Consider the following 24528-nt stretch of genomic DNA (forward strand, 5'->3'; position numbering starts at 1 on the left):
TTGAGCCCTGTCTGTCTGTTTGTCTGTCCGTCTGTCCGTCCGTCCGTCTGTCCGTCCCTATCAGCGCCTAGTGCTCAAAGACTATAAAAGCTAGAGCAACGACGTTTTATATCCGGTCTTCTGTGATATGTCACTGCTACAAGTATATTTCAAAACTTTGCCCCGCCCCCTTCCGCCCCCACGAAGGGCGAAAATCTGTGGCATCCACAAATTCAAAGATACGAGAAAACAGAAAACGCAATCGTAGGAGATGTCCATATCTTCTAGAGAGCAAAATCTGAACCAGATCGTATAATTATTATAGCCAGAATCAAGAAAACAATTTCATTTTTTCTCGCCCTGTCTCTCTCTAACACACACGTAGCATAGGCGGCTTTGCTTAGAGTAAAACATTAGCGCCTAGATCTCAGAGACTATAAAATCTAGAGCAACCAAATTTGGTATCCACACTCCTAATATATCGGACCGAGACGACTTTGTTTCAAAATTTCGCCACACCCCCTTCCGCCCCCGCAAACTATGAAAATCTGGGGATATTCACAAATCTCAGAGACTATTAAGGCTAGAGTAACCAAATTTGGTATCCGCACTCCTGTAAGATCTCACTATGAAACGTATATCTCAAAATTTCGCTTCACCCCCTTCCGCCCCCACAAAGGACGAAAATCTGTTGCATCCACAATATTGAGGATACGAGAAAACTAAAGACGCAGAATCATAGATATTGATCATATATATCAGATTGCTGAATCTGGATCAGATCAGATCATTTTTATAGCCAAAAGGAACAAATCAATTTGCACTGGCTACGCAGCACCCGACGTCACGCTCAGACTGATTTTCTGTCTCCCTCGCACGCACTCTTTGTCGTGTCGTTTAATATTAGCGGCGTCTGCCGGAGGAGAGCCATACTGACTTAGTATCGGGTAAACCTAGAGTTGCGGTCTCCGCAGCAACTCACAACGTTCCCCCTCGTTCTTTCTGTTTTGTTCTATGGAAATATAAATGAAGTTTAAATTAAATAAATGTATTTGCGAAAAGTAATGCAAGATACCGCACGATACCACTTCCATTCCACTTGATTCTCTCTGACACTAATACCCAACTGCTTAAGAACTATTAAAGCCGCCGGCGTGCTCAATTCAATTTGGGTTCGTTGGTATGGTCCGGCGATCCGCAATCGTCGGCTATGACTCCTAGTAATGTACATTTGCCGAACGAGATTCTTTTCCTAGATGACTGTTTTAGTATGGGCTTATCCCAAGTAAATAATGTTTTTAATAGGCTAAATAAGATTTTAGACTTAATTTTTGTTAGTTCGGATATAGATTGCCATGTTACATGTTGCGAACTCCCCATCGCGGAATGTGACTTCATCATATGCCGTTGGAATTCTTAGTCAATTTCCATTTTTATTCGCCCTGGGCGGAACCATATTATGAATGCTTCTTTTCTAGTGTAAGCCTGAATGCTTGTGTGGTTCGGTTGTCCTTCTTGAAGATAATTTAATTTTTATTGGGCCAACATCGAAAATAAATGAAACAGAGATAAACAGATAAAGGTACATAAAATAAAATCAAACATAAAACGCAAATAAAAATTCCAAATTCCAAAAATATAGGTACATTTTAGTAGTAATTTCGATAGATAATCTCATCGTGGATTCGGCCACATGCGACTTTCACGTGGCGACGGGAGCTTCAATTGATTGCCAAATCGAGGCCTCTCCTCCTGATTGACCGCCTGCTTTGACGGTGTGTTGGCGGCCGACGCCACCGAATTGTGGTTTACGAGGACATGGCGAATTCGTGGCACAGCCACGCGATTGCGCTGATGCTGAGCCCCGCCGACGGGCAGCACTGAGGAGCGACTCGTGGGCACAAATTCGTCATAGGAGATCCCGGCTTCGCGGTCATTTTCAGTGGTCTCATCGGTCATATACTCGGAATCGCTGGGCGATCTTGTATCCGGCACCGCTGATTTTGTGCGTGGCTTCTTTTTCGAGCGTGTGCCAAGGCTGCGTCTGCCCAATCCCCCGCTGCGACGCAATGTGTTGTCCAGGACGCGGACCCGCTTTAGTGGCGACTTGGACGCCTTCAGCTGGCTGTTGGCCAGCCGATACCCCGAAGAGCTGGCGGCTGCTGATGGATTTAGTCGCTTGTGCAGATTCCCAGTGCTCTTGGTCATATTGGGAGTGATCAGCTGGATTGTTGGGGTCTTGCGCAACGACATTGTCGAGGTCGACATTGAGGACATGTTCTTCAAAGTTCGGGGCGTGCGAGGGGCCGTTGAACCGGCAGTCGGCGGTGGCATCATCAATTTGCTGCTGCTGCCCGTCCTCGTGGTGGGCGGGGCCTTCTTGCGGGCCGAGCTCTGCTTGGCCTGCCGATAGTTCTCCCATTCGCCAGCCATCAGCTCCAGTATGTTCTCGCCATAAACCAGAAACGGGCCATGCGATTGCACCTCATAGGCGTGCACCAGTTCAGTGATCTGCTGCTCAATCTTGGGCAGCTTCGAGATGGCCTTGCGTTCCTTTTCCTCTTTAAGGAGCTGGCCGCCACGACTTTTGAAACGATTCGGCTCGTTGGCCTTTGCCTCTAGAGCCTGCATGCGGGACCAAAGTTCTGCACGGCTCTCGTACAGATCGAAAATCTCCTTGTTGCACGTGTAGAAGCTCTTCAGATCATCCAGCTCCAGCTCGTGCAGCTCCAACAGGTCTTCGTTGTAATACTTATTGTAGTAGTTGGAGAAACGCTTGCGCTCCTGCTGGCTCTTGAGCGTTAGATCCCACCACTTGCTTATCTCGACGCGCAGCTGCTCGATGAACGTCTTGAGGTTCTGGCTGCGCAGTGCCTGGCAGCGCTGCAGCTCCGAATGGAGGATGTCATAGGTGCGCTGCGTATTCTCGGTGCACTCGCGCACTCGTCGCATGGCGCTCTCGTCCGTCTCCTGGAGGCGATCCCACAGCACGTAGATCTTCTCGCGCATGTCATGGATTTTGGAGCGCAGCTCCTGGATCTGCTCGGCATAACTGTTGCGCATCTGCCGCAGCCGCTCTAGTGTCTCTGGTGTTAGATTGTGGCTCAGATCGTTCAGTAGGCGATCCTCTGCATCGGTCTGGGGCATCAGCTCGAGCATCTTCATGTCATGCTTGATGGCCTTGCGCAGCTGGTCCAGCTCCGTCTGGCTCACTGCGCGCTGAGAGCGCAGGTTGTCGAGATGGTCGCGAAAGCCGTCCATCTCATCGGGCAGGGGCAGCGGGTCCGCCAGTAGAGGGAGCGGCAGTGCGCCCAGCTCTTCGCAGAGCTGCTCCTGCTGGAGCAGCAGCTCCCCGATCTCCGCCCGACGTTTCGAGAGCTCCTCGCGCAGATGCTCAATGCTTTTGTCCAGCTTCAGCTGCCATATGATCAGTGGCACATCGTCGGGCCTCTGACCAATGTCCACCGTCTCATGGAGGAGTCGGGTGAGGTCGCTGGCCTCGGCTCGGAGTGCGGCTATGTCATCCAGGATGGCCGCCTGCTTCTCCCGCGACTCGGTCAGCAGATCCGTATAGAAATTATCCGCGTGCGCCTTGAGTTTGTGCAGAAAGTCTTCGCATGTCTTCGGCTCGAACATGAGGGACCACATTGAATGGAGCTGCTCCACATGCTCGCCAGTCATCTCAAGGATCTCTCCCTTGATGGAGGTTGGGTCAACCATAGCCAATAGGAATGGGTCTTGTATTCGCGAATGGAAGGAATTTATGTGATGTGTGCAGGATTTCGATTGCACAATGTGTTGCTCAAGGAAAATGCCTCCGCACAGATAAGTGACGCCTCTCGTGTTGGCACAAATTGCACAATGAAAATTTTGTGTGCTTGATTTGACTCATGCCTCAAAGCACAAAACAAGTTGATTCTGATTGATGTGCGGCCAAAAAAACACCTACTTTATATTGCAAATAAGTTCCTTCAAGGTTTTTCAGTTGTAAAGATAATTTAGGATGAGAAATGTGTTTACTAAAGCAGAATGCCACCGCACAGACTCGAATGACGCCAGACAAAATTTCGGTAAATTCAAAATGATGCTATTAGGGATAATATGTTAAATGTTAATTGGGCTTCTGTTCTCTCGCATCCTAGTGTAGACACGTCCTATAATGTTTTCCTGCAAACGGTCCGTCGTATTATTGGTAACAATGCTTCCAAAAGGGTGCATGGCTCCTATAGACTGCCGTGGTATACGAAGGGTCTTATGAAATATAAGAATCTTCGTAATAAGTACTTTAAACGATTTGGTAAGACCCGGGACCCTGTAGATTGGGCAAGGTATGTGCAACATAAGAGGGAGTTTGCTTTTTTAGGCAAATTTTTTCCGACGTTGAGAGGGAACTTTAAGTCAATCCCAGGTCTTTTTGGCATTTTATAAAGTCCAAAAGGTCAACGAGCTCTCTTCCTTCCGTTATGAACCTGGGCAGCTTGAGCGCTAATACGGATAATGGTATAGCAAACCTTTTTTCTTCTTTCTTTAGCTCAAATTTTGAGCCATACGCAGCTTGGCACAGTTTCGATGTCTTAAACTCTATACCCTCGGTGGTCAATATTGGTACACTCGATGTATCGGAAGAGGACATTTTGGTGGCAATTGATGAATTCGATAATTCTAATAATCCCGACTGTGATGGCATTTCTGCCTTCCTGCTTCGCAACTGTGTTGTAGCGTTCTGTGAACCTCTCAAAATTCTATTCACAAATTCGCTGTTAACGGGTCAGTTTATTGGTAAGTGGAAAGCTGCCACGATTACGCCAATTTTTAAGAGAGGTACCAAAAATCTCATTTCCAATTATAGACCTATTGCCAAACTCAGCAATGTTTCAAAACTTCTAGAGCGAATCATTGCCAGAAAAATCACCTTCCTCATGAAATCCTACATTAGCCCAAATCAGCATGGTTTTATGCCGGGTAGATCAACAACCACTAATCTCATTGCTTTCAGTAATTTCTGCACTCGTGTCTTTGAAATGCACTCTCAAGTCGACGTTGTGTATACTGACTTTGCTAAAGCCTTTGACAAAGTCTCCCACTGGGCTTTAATAGCCAAGCTGCATCGGTTGGGGATTCATTCCTGCCTGCTCAGTTGGTTTAGGTCGTATCTTGAGCGGCGAGAGTATGTTGTATTGATAAATGGAAAGCCTTCGGCCCCTTAGGGCCGGTCGGTGAGTGAGAGGGAGAAGTGCCCACTCGAATTGGTTTCGTAACATTACGGAGTCAGCAAGCAAGTTAGTTTGTCCATTTCGGACTTATTTTGTATATCGTTTGTATGACACATAGCCAAGTATTTGTAGGAATTTTATACATATATTTCATTTAGCTACTCTTTTAATGTGGGTGATTATATTATGGTATTTGCGGGTAATGATAGTGTTTTAGCCAGTAAGTGAATAAACTTTATAATGTATTAATCTACCGCTTTGCTTTCGCTGGCAAATTCCCCATGTAGGACGCCCCGGACAAAGGGGCCATTCCGTCATTAAATCGAACGGTTTGGAATGGCCATGGTAGGGTGGGCGACACGACCTCGACAACACCAGAGGCGGAGTTGAGATACCTTTCCAGCACACATCCAAAATTCTATTCAGGGATAAACAGTGTCTCCCGGTTAAGCATTTTCGTCGTGACACGCTACTTCATTCGCGGTATAATGCGTATAGGCCACCAGCAGGAGGGGGGCAAGAACATCACTCCAATAGCCGACGAGCAGAGGCCGGAAACCCAAAGCGTGTGCTTCCCTTCGCTGAATGACAGCTAGCCTGGCAGGATTTATATACACAGACGTGCGTAGATGACACGTTACATTTATGAATCATAGATATAGTATTATAACTAAAAATTGGCGCCCAACGTTGGGCCACACCTATTCAGGTGTGACACCATCAACACTGTGACATCCTTTTTTTTTGTCTTTAAAACTTCCCGATTCAGCATAGACGGCATTGACCAAAATTGTTTCTCTGGAAGTGGTCATTGCTCAAGAATATCTTCTTTTCTCAACACCAAGTAGAGGGCTTGTCAGACGATTCGGAAAACGGAAGCAGAAGTTTTGACTTTTCATCCGGCCACGTCTGAGGAGCGTTTCGAAAAGTGCATCGATCTTAATAATACCCTACTTTTTCTGAGGCAGGAGTCTTAAACATGGTCTTTCGGGCGCATAGGACTGCAGAGGGAATCTCGTTTACTTACGGAACCCTGCCCACGGCTGAAGGACTGTGCGGAAGGCTTAGCCATTGCTGCTGATGAGCTTTAGCGCGTTGGACATACTCGGATTAATCTTGATTATAGAATTCCGTTGGCCACGAGTGAAATCGGAAGCAGCATGCTCATTTCAAGTGTAGAGTGCCGAGCCGAGATGTTTGGACGACAGCGGCGCGAATCAAAGCAGCAGCTGGCCACGGCTCGCGCATGCAGTTGTTGTTGGTTTTGATTAGACAGCGACAAGTGCAAGGCGTCTGTGCTTAGGAATTGGGGTCTCAATTAGCATAGGGTCCGTTTCGCATGGGGATTAGCTATGCGTAAGGCAAAAATTTTTATGACTTTTTTTTATCGTATCATATTCTTTGCGTTCTATTCTTGAGGTTTACATTCCATGTGTGTTATTTGGTAGGGCTGTTGATTTGCTAGCTCTCTCGCTGTACAAGGGAAGCGAGACTTGAGAACAGCTGTGCCGTTTGCTGGGCCATTGACCCTAAGTTGGCAACGTAGGAAGCTATGAATTATAACACGAGGAATCAATTCTCTTTGCAATTTGAGTTCAGGTACAATTACTTATTATTTTTGAATTTTTAGGTCATCTTAGGTTTGCTAGCATAAGTTATCTGACTTTTAACTAGAATACTTAATTTAGTTTTACTATTAACACATTTTTAACTTTGGTTTTGTCTGCGTTTGATAAGTAAGTGTTTAGGTTTTGTCGTGTAGTTTTTGTGGGACATATTTTTGTCAGGACAGTTAGCAATTAAGTTTGATTTATTTTTTTTACAATGGAGAACCCCGATAACGAGCCTGAACCGGCTCCGGCGCCAAAATGCCAGTTGTGTGGGAAAACTTTGGCTTCGGCTCCTACATTGAAAACAAAGTGCAGCCACGAGTTTCACAAAACTTGTATTGAGTCACATGTCAAGACCCATACTACCTGTCCCACATGCAAGACGCTATGCGTCGATAGAAGTACTCCTCATAATACCAGGTTCCAGGCCAGGCAAAACGATGCAGCAGCCATAACCGCTGAAAGAGTTAGTAGCATGGTTACACAGGCCATCAGCACGATGCAAAACGAGGTGGTAGCCCAGCTCACGGACAAAATGGCTCAAATCATTCAGTCCAGCATAGCAGCACATTTCCAAGAGACTGGCAATAGCATTCCTCAAGGGAATAGACGTGGGGAAGCGGATAATCCGGTCCAACAAAATAGGGACAGAGAAGGGGAGGAAACATTCCGACAGGGACTGAATAGTCAGTATTCAGCACAGTTTCCGAGCTACGACCGTCCAAGCAGTGCAGTCTCAGATCTGAGTCAGCGACCGGACAAAGTCGCCCATATCCTCAATAGTTGGAAATTACGTTTTAATGGGACCCAAGAAGGATTGAGCATTGATAATTTTCTCTATAGGGTAGAGGCTTTGACGCATCAGACTCTCGAGGGAAATTTTCCAGTTCTGTGCAGTAACGCCAGTCTGCTTTTTGACGGAAAGGCCAGAGATTTTTATTGGCGTTACCACAAGACTTCCGGATCGATGAGATGGGACCGGTTATGCCAAGCCCTAAGAAAGCAGTTTAGGGATTCTCGAACCGATGTGGATATCAGAGAAGCGATAAGGGACAGGAAGCAAAAAGAAAAAGAAAATTTCGATTCCTTCCACGACGCCCTGATACAGCTGATGGATGATTTGGAAACTCCCATGTCAGAGAAAGCGATTGTGGAAACTTTACGGCGCAATTTGCGACCTGAAATTAGACATGAGCTCCTGAATGTCCAAATCGACTCCGTAGAACGTTTGAGAGAAGTCTGTCGTAGAAGGGAGGGTTTTCTCGACGACGTTAGGCGGTGTCATGGGTACCAGAAATTGATTCCTTTCCGGAAACAGGTTGCGGAATTGGTAGAGGAAGCCCAATTAGAGGAGGCCTCCGAATTCTCGGATGTAGAAGAAGAGGACGAGGTGGCAGCCATGGCACTGATTTGCTGAACCTGCCGAAAGGAGGGGCATCGCTACCACGATTGCGATAGCAAAAGGAAAATTTTTTGCTTTGGGTGCGGAGCACCTAATAAATATAAGCCGTCGTGTAGCAAATGCCAAAAAAAACGGCAAAGTGAACACCCAGCCTCGCCAGCCGGTCAGTGTTCAGCGCAAGCAGTCGAGTGCAGAGGCGAAATCCCAGTAGGGATATTTAAAACTACCGCCCAGCTTCCGTCTGAGAAATCAGAATCCGACATACACCAAGCTTTAGTCTGGCCACAACTAGTCCATGCCAGATCCCATTCGCTTTTCACCAACGACCAACCCAGTAATAAGGCCCTCACAAGGAGTGCAAGAAGGATGAGAGCGTTCCGGCAGGCGGCGAAAGCGATAAATTGCATTCGTTACAAGCAGAAGGACAAGCGTCCATATGCGGAAGTTCGCCTGTTGGATCAAACGGTCCTTGGTCTATTGGACACCGGAGCAGCTATGAGTGTTATGGGCGGAAAGTTAGCAGAACGCGTAATCCAAAGCCGAATTCCTTTTAAGAGAGGAGTTGTAAATGCTTCCACTGCGGATGGACGGAGGCAAGAGGTAGTGGGACGACTGCGGACACCGGTGCAGTATAAGGGTGCAGTGAAGGACCTTGAGCTGCACATTATTCCATCGCTCAGCCAGGACTTGTATTTAGGGATCGACTTTTGGTCAAGTTTCGATTTATTACCACCCAGCATGTCGCTGGCCAGCGACCAGTTGCAAGCGACCATCAATTTATTTCCTTCGTTTTCCGTTTCCGGTCTAGGAAAGACGGCTCTGCTTTCGCATTCAATTGATGTAGGTGATGCAAAAGCCGTGAAGCAGAGACACTTCCCTGTATCTCCTGCGGTAGAGAAATTGTTATATGCGGAGATAGATCGGATGCTCAGCTTAGGGGTGATAGAGGAATCCGATAGTGCGTGGTCATCACCGGTAGTATTGGTGCAGAAGCCAGGAAAGGTGAGGCTATGTTTAGATAGTAGGAAAGTTAACGCGGTGACCAAAAAAGACGCGTATCCGTTACCACAAATTGATGGGATTCTAGGACGTCTTCCTAAGGCGTTGTTTATTTCGAGCCTGGATCTTAAGGATGCCTATTGGCAAGTTCCCTTAGAGCCGAGCTCACGCGATAAAACAGCGTTCACGGTTCCGGGGAAACCTCTCTACCAGTATAAGGTAATGCCTTTTGGTCTCACTAATGCTTCGCAGACCATGACAAGGTTGATGGACAAGGTAATTCCGGCCAGTTTAAGAAATTAAGTTTTTGTGTACCTGGACGACCTTTTGATTGTGTCGGACAGTTTTGAGTCACATCGGAGGGTGTTGAGTGAAGTGGCAAGTGACATAAAAGCGGCAGGGTTAACGCTGAATGTGGAGAAAAGCAAGATTTGCATGAAGTCAGTGCGGTATTTGAGGCATATAGTAGGCGAAGGGGTGATTCGTACAAATCCGGATAAGATTTCGGCCATGTCCGATTTTCCTTTGCCAAAATCCCTAAAGTCTCTGCGTCGCTTCCTAGGTATGGTAGGCTGGTACAGGAAGTTTATAAGCAACTTCGCATCGGTAGCCGCGCCTCTCACGGACTTGCTCAAGCCCAGACAGAAATTTTCAATGACTCCAGAGGGTCAGGAGGCTTTTGAAAAGTTGAAGGAGATGCTTTGCTCAGCGACAGTTTTGCGTAGTCCTGATTTTAGCAAACCATTCTATGTTCACTGCGACGCTAGCAAGACAGGCGTTGGGGGAGTGCTGGTGCAGAAGACGCCGGAGGGGGACGAATATCCGATTGCGTTTGTATCGAAAAAACTCAACAAAGCCCAAAAGAATTATTCGGTCACCGAACAAGAATGTCTGGCCGCAATAGTTTGCATAAATAGGTTCAGAGCTTATATCGAGGGGCATGAATTTACTGTAATCACTGATCACGCCTCTTTAAAGTGGCTCATGTCACAAACTGACTTACACTCACGTCTAGCCCGATGGGCACTAAAGCTGCAGAGTTTCTCGTTTAAAATCGAGCATCGTAGCGGCAGGCTTAATGTGGTTCCGGATGCTCTTTCTCGCGTAAATGAGGAGGAAGTGGCGACTCTAGACGCGAGCAATGGGTTGTTGGTGGATTTGGAATCGCCAGAATTCAAGGCAGAAGATTACGTGGAGATCGTAGAAAGGGTTAGGGCCAATATTGATAAGTTGCCAGATCTCAAAATTGTAGATAACTTGTTGTATCGTAGGTCAGATCACGCAACAGGAGAGGTGCTACATGATGTGTTCATTTGGAAACTCTGGATTCCTCAAGGGTTAGTGGTTGACGTTTTGCGTAACGCGCACGACAATCCACTGGCTTCCCATGGAGGCATTCACAAAACCCTAGAAAGGATACGGCGGTATTATTACTGGCCTGGTTTGGTTGCCGATGTGAAGAAGTATATCCAGGCTTGTGATGTCTGCAAGACTACCAAGGCCCCCAATACAATCCAGAGACCGAAGATTGGAATTGCGCCCGAGTCACAACGTTTCTTCCAGAAATTATATGTAGATTTCCTGGAGCCATATCCCCGTTCAAGAAGTGGACATATAGGCATCTTTATCGTCCTCGATCACTATTCTAAATATGTGTTTAAATAGCGGCGTCTGCCAGAGGAGCGCCATACTGACTAAGAAGCTGGTACAGTTGACCGGGGCCAAGAAGAAGATTCTGCCACCGCCGCCGAAGACAAAATACACATGGGACATGCTGCACGAGCCACCGATGACGAGGGCAAGGTCACCCACAAGCGTCCGCCAGCACCCACCTTGAGTCGCAGTAAGTTAGCGTTTTCTTTAGCCAGTGTCTGATCTAATCTAAAATTTTGTGACCCATTTTCAGGCCATGTACGCGGCTAAGCGATTGCCATGCAGAGCCACTGTCCCACCGATGTCATCGACAGCTTCTTCTCGGTGGCCCCCACCACTCCGGACCTGAAACTGATTTTCCCCAACATCGATCCCAGCCAGCTGAAGCGCAACTCCAGCGTGCTCTGGTCCACGCCCCACGCTACTCGGAGCTCCCAAAATACTAGTTATACACAAACATGTATGTATATAAAATAATCCCCTGTTTTTATACCCGATACTCAAAATGAGTATTGGGGTATATTAGATTTGTGGTAAAAGTGGATGTGTGTAACGTCCAAAAGGAATCGTTTCCGACCCCATAAAGTATATATATTCTTGATCAGCATCAATAGCCGAGTCGATTGAGCCATGTCTGTCTGTCCGTCTGTCCGTCTGTCCGTCCGTCCGTCTGTCCGTCTGTCCGTCCCCTTCAGCGCCTAGTGCTCAAAGACTATAAGAGCGAGAGCAACGATGTTTTGGATCCAGACTTCTGTGATATGTCACTGCTACAAAAATATTTCAAAACTTTGCCCCGCCCCCTTCCGCCCCCACGAAGGGCGAAAATCTGTGGCATCCACAAATTCAAAGATACGAGAAAACAGAAAACGCAGAATCGTAGGAAATGTCCATATCTTCTAGAGAGCAAAATCTGAACCAGATCGTATTATTATTATAGCCAGAATCAAGAAAACAATTTCATTCTTTCTCGCTCTGTCTCTCTCTAACACACAGGTTTCATGGTCGGTTTTGCCAATTGCAAAATATGAGTTCAGGGATCTCAGAACCTATAAAAGCCAGAGCAACCAAATTTGGTATCCACACTCCTGTGATATCGGACCGAGACGAATTTGTTTCAAAATTTCGCCACACCCCCTTCCGCCCCCGCAAAGGATGAAAATCTGGGGATATTCACAAATCTCAGAGACTATTAAGGCTAGAGTAACCAAATTTGGTATCCGCACTCCTGTTAGATCTCACTATAAAACGTTTATCTCAAAATTTCGCCCAACCTCCTTCCGCCCCACAAAGGACGAAAATCTGTTGCATCCACAATATTGAGGATACGAGAAAACTAAAAACGCAGAATCATAGATAATGATCATATATATGAGATTGCTGAATCTGGATCAGATCAGATCATTTTTATAGCCAAAAGGAACAAATCAATTTGCACTGGCTACGCAGCATCCGACGTCACGCTCAGACTGATTTTCTGTCTCCCTCGCACGCACTCTTTGTCGTGTCGTTTAATATTAGCGGCGTCTGCCGGAGGAGAGCCATACTGACTTAGTATCGGGTATAACTGTAGAGTTGCGGTCTCCGCAGCAACTCACAACGTTCCCCCTCGTTCTTTCTGTTTTGTTCTATAGAAATATAAATGAAGTTTAAATTAAATAAATGTATTTCCGAAAAGTAATGCAAGATACCGCACGATACCACTTCCATTCCACTTGATTCCCTCTGACACTAATACCCAACTGCTTAAGAACTATTAAAGCCGCCGGCGTGCTCAATTCAATTTGGGTTCGTTGGTATGGTCCGGCGATCCGCAATCGTCGGCTATGATACCTAGTAATGTACATTTGCCGAACGAGATTCTTTTCCTAGATGACTGTTTTAGTATGGGCTTATCCCAAGTAAATAATGTTTTTAATAGGCTAAATAAGATTTTAGACTTAATTTTTGTTAGTTCGGATATAGATTGCCATGTTAAATGTTGCGAACTCCCCATCGCGGAATGTGACATGCATCATATGCCGTTGGAATTCTTAGTCAATTTTCATTTTTATTCGCCCTGGGCGGAACCATATTATGAATGCTTCTTTTCTAGTGTAAGCCTGAATGCTTGTGTGGTTCAGTTGTCCTTCTTGAAGATAATTTAATTTTTATTGGGCCAACATCGAAAATAAATGAAACAGAGATAAACAGATAAAGGTACATAAAATAAAATCAAACATAAAACGCAAATAAAAATTCCAAATTCCAAAAATATAGGTACATTTTAGTAGTAATTTCGATAGATAATCTCATCGTGGATTCGGCCACATGCGACTTTCACGTGGCGACGGGAGCTTCAATTGATTGCCAAATCGAGGCCTCTCCTCCTGATTGACCGCCTGCTTTGACGGTGTGTCGGCGGCCGACGCCACCGAATTGTGGTTTACGACGACTTGGCGAATTCGTGGCACAGCCACGCGATTGCGCTGATGCTGAGCCCCGCCGACGGGCAGCCCTGAGGAGCGACTCGTGGGCACAAATTCGTCATAGGAGATCCCGGCTTCGCGGTCATTTTCAGTGGTCTCATCGGTCATATACTCGGAATCGCTGGGCGATCTTGTATCCGGCACCGCTGATTTTGTGCGTGGCTTCTTTTTCGAGCGTGTGCCAAGGCTGCGTCTGCCCAATCCCCCGCTGCGACGCAATGTGTTGTCCAGGACGCGGACCCGCTTTAGTGGCGACTTGGACGCCTTCAGCTGGCTGTTGGCCAGCCGATACCCCGAAGAGCTGGCGGCTGCTGATGGATTTAGTCGCTTGTGCAGATTCCCAGTGCTCTTGGTCATATTGGGAGTGATCAGCTGGATTGTTGGGGTCTTGCGCAACGACATTGTCGAGGTCGACATTGAGGACATGTTCTTCAAAGTTCGGGGCGTGCGAGGGGCCGTTGAACCGGCAGTCGGCGGTGGCATCATCAATTTGCTGCTGCTGCCCGTCCTCGTGGTGGGCGGGGCCTTCTTGCGGGCCGAGCTCTGCTTGGCCTGCCGATAGATCTCCCATTCGCCAGCCATCAGCTCCAGTATGTTCTCGCCATAAACCAGAAACGGGCCATGCGATTGCACCTCATAGGCGTGCACCAGTTCAGTGATCTGCTGCTCAATCTTGGGCAGCTTCGAGATGGCCTTGCGTTCCTTTTCCTCTTTAAGGAGCTGGCCGCCACGATTTTTGAAACGATTCGGCTCGTTGGCCTTTGCCTCTAGAGCCTGCATGTGGGACCAAAGTTCTGAACGGCTCTCGTACAGATCGAAAATCTCCTTGTTGCACGTGTAGAAGCTCTTCAGATCATCCAGCTCCAGCTCGTGCAGCTCCAACAAGTCTTCGTTGTAATACTTATTGTAGAAGTTGGAGAAACGCTTGCGCTCCTGCTGGCTCTTGAGCGTTAGATCCCACCACTTGCTTATCTCGAAGCGCAGCTGCTCGATGAACGTCTTGAGGTTCTGGCTGCGCAGTGCCTGGCAGCGCTGCAGCTCCGAATGGAGGATGTCATAGGTGCGCTGCGTATTCTCGGTGCACCCGCGCACTCGTCGCATGGCGCTCTCGTCCGTCTCCTGGAGGCGATCCCACAGCACGTAGATCTTCTCGCGCATGTCATGGATTTTGGAGCGCAGCTCCTGGATCTGCTGGGCATAACTGTTGCGCATCTGCCGCAGCCGCTCTAGTGTCTCTGGTGTTAGATTGTGGCTCAGATCGTTGAGTAGGCGATCCTCTGCATCGGTCTAGGGCATCAGCTCGAGCATCTTCATGTCATGCTTGATGGCCTTGCGCAGCTGGTCCAGCTCCGTCTGGCGCACTGCGCGCCGTCCTGCTGGAGCAGCAGCTCCCCGATCTCCGCCCGACGTTTCGAGAGCTCCTCGCGCAGATGCTCAATGCTTTTGTCCAGCTTCAGCTGCCATATGACCAGTGGCACATCGTCGGGCCTCTGACCAATGTCCACCGTCTCATGGAGGAGTCGGGTGAGGTCGCTGGCCTCGGCTCGGAGTGCGGCTATGTCATCCAGGATGGCCGCCTGCTTCTCCCGCGACTCGGTCAGCAGATCCGTATAGAAATTATCCGCGTGCGCCTTGAGTTTGTGCAGAAAGTCCTCGCATGTCTTCGGCTCGAACATGAGGGACCACATTGAATGGAGCTGCTCCACATGCTCGCCAGTCATCTCAAGGATCTCTCCCTTGATGGAGGTTCGCGAATGGAAGGAATTTATGTGATGTGTGCAGGATTTCGATTGCACAATGTGTTGCTCAAGGAAAATGCCTCCGCACAGATAAGTGACGCCTCTCGTGTTGGCACAAATTGCACAATGAAAATTTTGTGTGCTTGATTTGACTCATGCCTCAAAGCACAAAACAAGTTGATTCTGATTGATGTGCGGCCAAAAAAACACCTACTTTATATTGCAAATAAGTTCCTTCAAGGTTTTCCAGTTGTAAAGATAATTTAGGATGAGAAATGTGTTTACTAAAGCAGAATGCCACCGCACAGACTCGAATGACGCCAGACAAAATTTCGGTAAATTCAAAATGATGCTATTAGGGATAATATGTTAAATGTTAATTGGGCTTCTGTTCTCTCGCATCCTAGTGTAGACACGTCCTATAATGTTTTCCTGCATACGGTCCGTCGTATTATTGGTAACAATGCTTCCAAAAGGGTGCATGGCTCCTATAGACTGCCGTGGTATACGAAGGGTCTTATGAAATATAAGAATCTTCGTAATAAGTACTTTAAACGATTTGGTAAGACCCGGGACCCTGTAGATTGGGCAAGGTATGTGCAACATAAGAGGGAGTTTGCTTTTTTAGGCAAATTTTTGTATAACCAATATATTGCCGACGTTGAGAGGGAACTTTAAGTCAATCCCAGGTCTTTTTGGCATTTTATAAAGTCCAGAAGGTCAACGAGCTCTCTTCCTTCCGTTATGAACCTGGGCAGCTTGAGCGCTAATACGGATAATGGTATAGCAAACCTTTTTTCTTCTTTCTTTAGCTCAAATTTTGAGCCATACGCAGCTTGGCACAGTTTCGATGTCTTAAACTCTATACCCTCGGTGGTCAATATTGGTACACTCGATGTATCGGAAGAGGACATTTTGGTGGCAATTGATGAATTCGATAATTCTAATAAACCCGACTGTGATGGCATTTCTGCCTTCCTGCTTCGCAGCTGTGTTGTAGCGTTCTGTGAACCTCTCAAAATTCTATTCACAAATTCGCTGTTAACGGGTCAGTTTATTGGTAAGTGGAAAGCTGCCACAATTACGCCAATTTTTAAGAGAGGTACCAAAAATCTCATTTCCAATTATTGCCAGAAAAATCACCTTCCTCATGAAATCCTACATTAGCCCAAATCAGCATGGTTTTATGCCGGGTAGATCAACAACCACTTATCTCATTGCTTTCAGTAATTTCTGCACTCGTGTCTTTGAAATGCACTCTCAAGTCGACGTTGTGTATACTGACTTTGCTAAAGCCTTTGACAAAGTCTCCCACTGGGCTTTAATAGCCAAGCTGCATCGGTTGGGGATTCATTCCTGCCTGCTCAGTTGGTTTAGGTCGTATCTTGAGCGGCGAGAGTATGTCGTATTGATAAATGGAAAGCCTTTGGCCCCATTCTTGGCTACTTCCGGCCTTCCACAGGGAAGTGCACTTGGTCCACTTCTGTTCTTAATTTTTATTAACGACATATGTCTCAGCATTCAAGCTTCTGAGCATCTGCTTTATGCTGATGATCTTAAAATCTTCCGATCTGTCAAAACCTTAGGCGATAGTATCCTTCTGCAGCGCGACCTGGATAGAGTTGCTCGTTGGTGCAGACTTAATTCACTCCCACTCAACATTAGTAAATGTTACTTTGTTTCTTTTAGCAAGCGTGTCTTTAATGTGCTGGCCTCATATTCAATAGATGGCCATCCTCTCTTAAAGCAGACGGAGATACTTGACCTCGGGGTCTTATTTGACTCTAGATTTCTGTTTGCAGGGCATATGAATTTAATATTGCCAAAAGCCTATGCAATGTTCGGCTTTGTTAAGCACAATTCATCCCAATTCAAGGACCCATATACAAGGCTCAGTCTGTACGCATTCCTTGTGCGCTCGCTCCTTGAGTACGCTTCCATGGTCTGGAATCCCACCGGGGTCGTCCAAATTTCGCGAATCGAACGACTCCAAAGAAAGTTTCTGAAATTTGCACTCCAGCCTCTGCCATTTTCCATTCTGATGCCGTCCTATGAGTGCAGATGTCGCCTCGTGCATCTCTCCTCTCTCGAGGATCGTAGGACCATTGCGGCTCAAATATTTATTTTTGACCTTTTAGTGGGTAATATCGATTGCCCTGACCTACTTATTAGGATTAGCTTCACTACGCCCGCTAGGAGCCTCAGGACCCATGCACCCTTTGCAGTTGATCTCCACCGGACCAATTATGGCTTTCATGAGCCCATCAGTAGGGCGCTTCGGCAGCACAATGCGCTGCCAGCTGGAATGCGCTTTGACTTTTGCCAGGGGAAGGGAGCCGTCAGACGGTTGCTTGTGGATTTCTTCCTGCTACATAATTAATTTACTAATGTTATTTTTTATGCCCGATACTCAAAATGAGTATTGGGGTATATTAGATTTGTGGTAAAAGTGGATATGTGTAACGTCCAGAAGGAATCGTTTCCGACCCCATAAAGTATATATATTCTTGATCAGCATCAATACCCGAGTCGATTGAGCCATGTCTGTCTGTCCGTCTGTCCGTCTGTCCGTCCGTCCGTCTGTCCGTCTGTCCGTCCCCTACAGCGCCTAGTGCTCAAAGACTATAAGAGCTAGAGCAACGATGTTTTGGATCCAAACTTCTGTGATATGTCACTGCTATAAAAATATTTCAAAACTTCGCCCCGACCACTTCCGCCCCCACAAAGGACGAAAATCTGTGGCATCCACAATTTTAAAGATATGAGAAAACCAAAAACGTAGAATTGTAGAGAATGACCATATCTTTAAGACTGCGGAATCTGAATTGGATCGTATTATTATTATAGCCAGCATCAAGAAAACAATTTCATTTTTTCTCGCCCTGTCTCTCTCTAACACACACGTAGCATAGGCGGCTTTGCTTAGAGTAAAACATTAGCGCCTAGATCTCAGAGACTACAAAAGCAAGAGCAACCAAATTTGGTATCCACACTCCTAATATATCGGACCGAGACGAGTTTGTTTCAAAATTTCGCCACACCCCCTTCCGCCCCGCAAAGGACGAAAATCTGGGGATATTCAAAAATCTCAGAGACTATTAAGGCTAGAGTAACCAAATTTGGTATCCGCACTCCTGTTAGATCTAACTATAAAACGTGTATCTCAAAATTTCGCCCCACCTCCTTCCGCCCACACAAAGGACGAAAATCTGTTGCATCCACAATATTGCACATTCGAGAAAACTAAAAATCGCAGAATCATAGATAATGACCATATCTATCAGAATGCTGAATCTGGATCAGATCGGATCATTTTTGTAGCCAAAAGCAAGAAATCAATTTTCAGTGGCTACGCAGCGCCCGACGTCACGCTCGGACTGATTTTCTGTCTCTCTCGCACGCACTCTTTGTCGTGTCGTTTAATATTAGCGGCGTCTGCCGGAGGAGAGCCATACTGACTTAGTATCGGGTATAACCGTAGAGTTGCGGTGTCCGCAGCAACTCACAACGTTCCCCCTCGTTTTTATTTGTTAATATAGAAATAAGTTAGCCTAGCCAGTTAAGGATTTTTTGATTCCGTTGGCGAATAATAAATAAATAAATAAATTCTTGGTCTCTGTGATAAAACAATAAACTGAAAAATTTCGTTGTGATAGCCTTAAACAGATACTGACTAGATTCTGCATTCATTGGCGACTTAGATGACAAATATTTCTTCAATTCTATAATATCCTTTTCCCCAGTGTATGCAGAATGTTGCCCATTCCGTTCCATGTTATGTAATGGTAATGATTGGAACTGCAATGTTCTGCGAAAATTAGCCCTACCATCCCGGCTGAGCCACTTTAATAGCCGAAAGCTGAAGACATTCGGACAGTCGCTAAAAGTGAAATACAAATACAAAAAAAACCGCAATTATTGGGCAATATCAACAAGACACATCCGGACATGCTTGTCGCAGCCGTTTTCTGTCCATCAAAATACTTGGTCAGTTTAACGTACCCTGACTTGTACTAAATTTTGTATTGATGAGTAACTTTTAATATGTGTTTGATATAGACCACATGTTAGTCGGGTACCCTTTTCCACAGCTTCAAATAAGTCGTACGGAAAAATATGGAAACGGGTTTGGTAACTTAATCGGGTCGGAAACGGAAACGGCCAATAATAAAATCGTCAAAAGTGTGTTTCAATGTTATTATCCTCAAATTCGATGCGCCGCATTTTTATACCCGATACTCAAAATGAGTATTGGGGTATATTAGATTTGTGGTAAAAGTGGATGTGTGTAACGTCCAGAAGGAATCGTTTCCGACCCCATAAAGTATATATATTCTTGATCAGCATCAATAGCCGAGTCGATTGAGCCATGTCTGTCTGTCCGTCTGTCCGTCTGTCCGTCCGTCCGTCTGTCCGTCTGTCCGTCCCCTACAGCGCCTAGTGCTCAAAGACTATAAGAGCTAGAGCAACGATGTTTTGGATCCAAACTTCTGTGATATGTCACTGCTACAAAAATATTTCAAAACTTCGCCCCGACCACTTCCGCCCCCACAAAGGACGAAAATCTGTGGCATCCACAATTTTAAAGATATGAGAAAACCAAAAACGTAGAATTGTAGAGAATGACCATATCTTTAAGACTGCGGAATCTGAATTGGATCGTATTATTATTATAGCCAGCATCAAGAAAACAATTTCATTTTTTCTCGCCCTGTCTCTCTCTAACACACACGTAGCATAGGCGGCTTTGCTTAGAGTAAAACATTAGCGCCTAGATCTCAGAGACTACAAAAGCTAGAGCAACCAAATTTGGTATCCACACTCCTAATATATCGGACCGAGACGAGTTTGTTTCAAAATTTCGCCACACCCCCTTCCGCCCCCGCAAAGGACGAAAATCTGGGGATATTCAAAAATCTCAGAGACTATTAAGGCTAGAGTAACCAAATTTGGTATCCGCACTCCTGTTAGATCTAACTATAAAACGTGTATCTCAAAATTTCGCCCCACCTCCTTCCGCCCACACAAAGGACGAAAATCTGTTGCATCCACAATATTGCACATTCGAGAAAACTAAAAATCGCAGAATCATAGATAATGACCATATCTATCAGAATGCTGAATCTGGATCAGATCGGATCATTTTTGTAGCCAAAAGCAAGAAATCAATTTTCAGTGCCTACGCAGCGCCCGACGTCACGCTCAGACTGATTTTCTGTCTCTCTCGCACGCACTCTTTGTCGTGTCGTTTAATATTAGCGGCGTCTGCCGGAGGAGAGCCATACTGACTTAGTATCGGGTATAACCGTAGAGTTGCGGTGTCCGCAGCAACTCACAACGTTCCCCCTCGTTTTTATTTGTTAATATAGAAATAAGTTAGCCTAGCCAGTTAAGGATTTTTTGATTCCGTTGGCGAATAATAAATAAATAAATAAATTCTTGGTCTCTGTGATAAAACAATAAACTGAAAAATTTCGTTGTGATAGCCTTAAACAGATACTGACTAGATTCTGCATTCATTGGCGACTTAGATGACAAATATTTCTTCAATTCTATAATATCCTTTTCCCCAGTGTATGCAGTATGTTGCCCATTCCGTTCCATGTTATGTAATGGTAATGATTGGAACTGCAATGTTCTGCGAAAATTAGCCCTACCATCCCGGCTGAGCCACTTTAATAGCCGAAAGCTGAAGACATTCGGACAGTCGCTAAAAGTTAAATACAAATACAAAAAAAACCGCAATTATTGGGCAATATCAACAAGACACATCCGGACATGCTTGTTGCAGCCGTTTTCTGTCCATCAAAATACTTGGTCAGTTTAACGTACCCGGACTTGTACTAAATTTTTTATTGATGAGTAACTTTTAATATGTGTTTGATATAGACCACATGTTAGTCGGGTACCCTTTTCCACAGCTTCAAATAAGTCGTACGGAAAAATATGGAAACGGGTTTGGTAACTGAATCGGGTTGGAAACGGAAACGGCCAATAATAAAATCGTCAAAAGTGTGTTTCAATGTTATTATCCTCAAATTCGATGCGCCGCATTTTTATACCCGATACTCAAAATGAGTATTGGGGTATATTAGATTTGTGGTAAAAGTGGATGTGTGTAACGTCCAGAAGGAATCGTTTCCGACCCCATAAAGTATATATATTCTTGATCAGCATCAATAGCCGAGTCGATTGAGCCATGTCTGTCTGTCCGTCTGTCCGTCTGTCCGTCCGTCCGTCTGTCCGTCTGTCCGTCCCCTACAGCGCCTAGTGCTCAAAGACTATAAGAGCTAGAGCAACGATGTTTTGGATCCAAACTTCTGTGATATGTCACTGCTACAAAAATATTTCAAAACTTCGCCCCGACCACTTCCGCCCCACAAAGGACGAAAATCTGTGGCATCCACAATTTTAAAGATATGAGAAAACCAAAAACGTAGAATTGTAGAGAATGACCATATCTTTAAGACTGCGGAATCTGAATTGGATCGTATTATTATTATAGCCAGCATCAAGAAAACAATTTCATTTTTTCTCGCCCTGTCTCTCTCTAACACACACGTAGCATAGGCGGCTTTGCTTAGAGTAAAACATTAGCGCCTAGATCTCAGAGACTACAAAAGCTAGGGCAACCAAATTTGGTATCCACACTCCTAATATATCGGACCGAGACGAGTTTGTTTCAAAATTTCGCCACACCCCCTTCCGCCCCCGCAAAGGACGAAAATCTGGGGATATTCAAAAATCTCAGAGACTATTAAGGCTAGAGTAACCAAATTTGGTATCCGCACTCCTGTTAGATCTAACTATAAAACGTGTATCTCAAAATTTCGCCCCACCTCCTTCCGCCCACACAAAGGACGAAAATCTGTTGCATCCACAATATTGCACATTCGAGAAAACTAAAAATCGCAGAATCATAGATAATGACCATATCTATCAGAATGCTGAATCTGGATCAGATCGGATCATTTTTGTAGCCAAAAGCAAGAAATCAATTTTCAGTGGCTACGCAGCGCCCGACGTCACGCTCAGACTGATTTTCTGTCTCTCTCGCACGCACTCTTTGTTGTGTCGTTTAATATTAGCGGCGTCTGCCGGAGGAGAGCCATACTGACTTAGTATCGGGTATAACCGTAGAGTTGCGGTGTCCGCAGCAACTCACAACGTTCCCCCTCGTTTTTATTTGTTAATATAGAAATAAGTTAGCCTAGCCAGTTAAGGATTTTTTGATTCCGTTGGCGAATAATAAATAAATAAATAAATTCTTGGTCTCTGTGATAAAACAATAAACTGAAAAATTTCGTTGTGATAGCCTTAAACAGATACTGACTAGATTCTGCATTCATTGGCGACTTAGATGACAAATATTTCTTCAATTCTATAATATCCTTTTCCCCAGTGTATGCAGAATGTTGCCCATTCCGTTCCATGTTATGTAATGGTAATGATTGGAACTGCAATGTTCTGCGAAAATTAGCCCTACCATCCCGGCTGAGCCACTTTAATAGCCGAAAGCTGAAGACATTCGGACAGTCGCTAAAAGTTAAATACAAATACAAAAAAAACCGCAATTATTGGGCAATATCAACAAGACACATCCGGACATGCTTGTTGCAGCCGTTTTCTGTCCATCAAAATACTTGGTCAGTTTAACGTACCCGGACTTGTACTAAATTTTTTATTGATGAGTAACTTTTAATATGTGTTTGATATAGACCACATGTTAGTCGGGTACCCTTTTCCACAGCTTCAAATAAGTCGTACGGAAAAATATGGAAACGGGTTTGGTAACTGAATCGGGTTGGAAACGGAAACGGCCAATAATAAAATCGTCAAAAGTGTGTTTCAATGTTATTATCCTCAAATTCGATGCGCCGCATTTTTATACCCGATACTCAAAATGAGTATTGGGGTATATTAGATTTGTGGTAAAAGTGGATGTGTGTAACGTCCAGAAGGAATCGTTTCCGACCCCATAAAGTATATATATTCTTGATCAGCATCAATAGCCGAGTCGATTGAGCCATGTCTGTCTGTCCGTCTGTCCGTCCGTCCGTCTGTCCGTCTGTCCGTCCCCTACAGCGCCTAGTGCTCAAAGACTATAAAAGCTAGAGCAACGATGTTTTGGATCCAGACTTCTGTGATATGTCACTGCTACAAAAATATTTCAAAACTTCGCCCCGCCCACTTCCGCCCCCACAAAGGACGAAAATCTGTGGCATCCACAATTTTAAAGATACGATAAAACCAAAAACGCAGAATCGTAGAGGATGACTATATATTCTAGAGTGTAAAATCTCAACCAGATCGTATAATTATTATAGCCAGAATCAAGAAAATAATTTCATTCTTTCTCGCTCTGTCTCTCTCTAACACACAGGTTTCATGGTCGGCTTTGCCAATTGCAAAATATGAGTTCAAGGATCTCAGAACCTATAAGAGCCAGAGCAACCAAATTTGGTATCCACACTCCTGTGATATCGGACCTTGACCGTTTCGTGTCCAAATTTCGCCACACCCCCTTCCGCCCCCGCAAAGGACGAAAATCTGTGGCATCCACAAATCTCAGAGACTATTAAGGCTAGAGTAACCAAATTTGATATCCGCACTTCTGTTAGATCTCACTATAAAACGTATATCTCAGAATTTCGCCCCACCTTCTTCCGCCCCCACAAAAGACGAAAATCTGTTGCATCCACAATATTGCACATTCGAGAAAACTAAAAACGCAGAATCATAGATAATAACCATATCTATCAGATTGCTTAATCTGGATCAGATCGGATCATTTTTGTAGCCAAAAGCAAGAAATCAATTTTCAGTGGCTACGCAGCGCCCGACGTCACGCTCAGACTGATTTTCTGTCTCTCTCGCACGCACTCTTTGTCGTGTCGTTCAATATTAGCGGCGTCTGCCAGAGGAGAGCCATACTGACTAAGTATCGGGTATAAATGTAGAGTTGCGGTGTCCGCAGCAACTCACAACGTTCCCCCTCGTTTAGTTTTAGGAAAGATGGCATGGATCTACAAGAAGGATTTACAATCAGTAACTTTTCCGCCATTTACCTCAAATCGATCAACTGTTTAAATAGAGGGACCCAAGTGGGCTAAGTTCGATTATTCATCGGTATATATTTTGGTATATTTCTGAGGGTCAGACCGTATATTTGAGCACTTAGTCCGAGGTCACACAAATTCTCTTGCCCCCGTTGACCGATTTTGCTTAAACCGTATTTTGTAAGCAATGAAATAAAGATAAAAACTGGAATTTAAACGGTCCTGTAGGAAATTGATGAAGTAATTGGATAATAATACGAGTATTCGACGAGTATATCAGAAGTCAGACGTATATTTCGGTATATTTTTGTGGGTCGGACGGTATATTTGAGCGATAGATCCGCGGTCACATTGCAGACGCGCGTCGCCAGGGTAACCGTCTACGGTATTTTTAATACTTTTCGGTATT

At 45.3% G+C, this 24528-nt stretch overlaps 1 protein-coding gene across 1 annotated transcript; it reads right to left on the bottom strand.

The window, feature by feature from the left end:
• Positions 1–1477: 1477 nt before the first annotated feature.
• Positions 1478–3699, bottom strand: LOC108160242 (protein regulator of cytokinesis 1-like). The gene has a single exon (XM_017294101.2). It carries the CDS (start codon positions 3697–3699, stop codon positions 1654–1656), a length of 2046 nt encoding a protein of 681 aa, XP_017149590.2. The 3' UTR covers positions 1478–1653.
• Positions 3700–24528: the final 20829 nt, after the last annotated feature.

Source organism: Drosophila miranda, chromosome 3 (assembly GCF_003369915.1).
Source record: "Drosophila miranda strain MSH22 chromosome 3, D.miranda_PacBio2.1, whole genome shotgun sequence".
NCBI lineage: Eukaryota > Metazoa > Arthropoda > Insecta > Diptera > Drosophilidae > Drosophila > Drosophila miranda.

Excerpts from the sequence above, each read along its gene's own strand:
- LOC108160242 (XM_017294101.2), bottom strand. The coding sequence starts at position 3,699 with ATGGTTGACCCAACCTCCATCAAGGGAGAGATCCTTGAGATGACTGGC.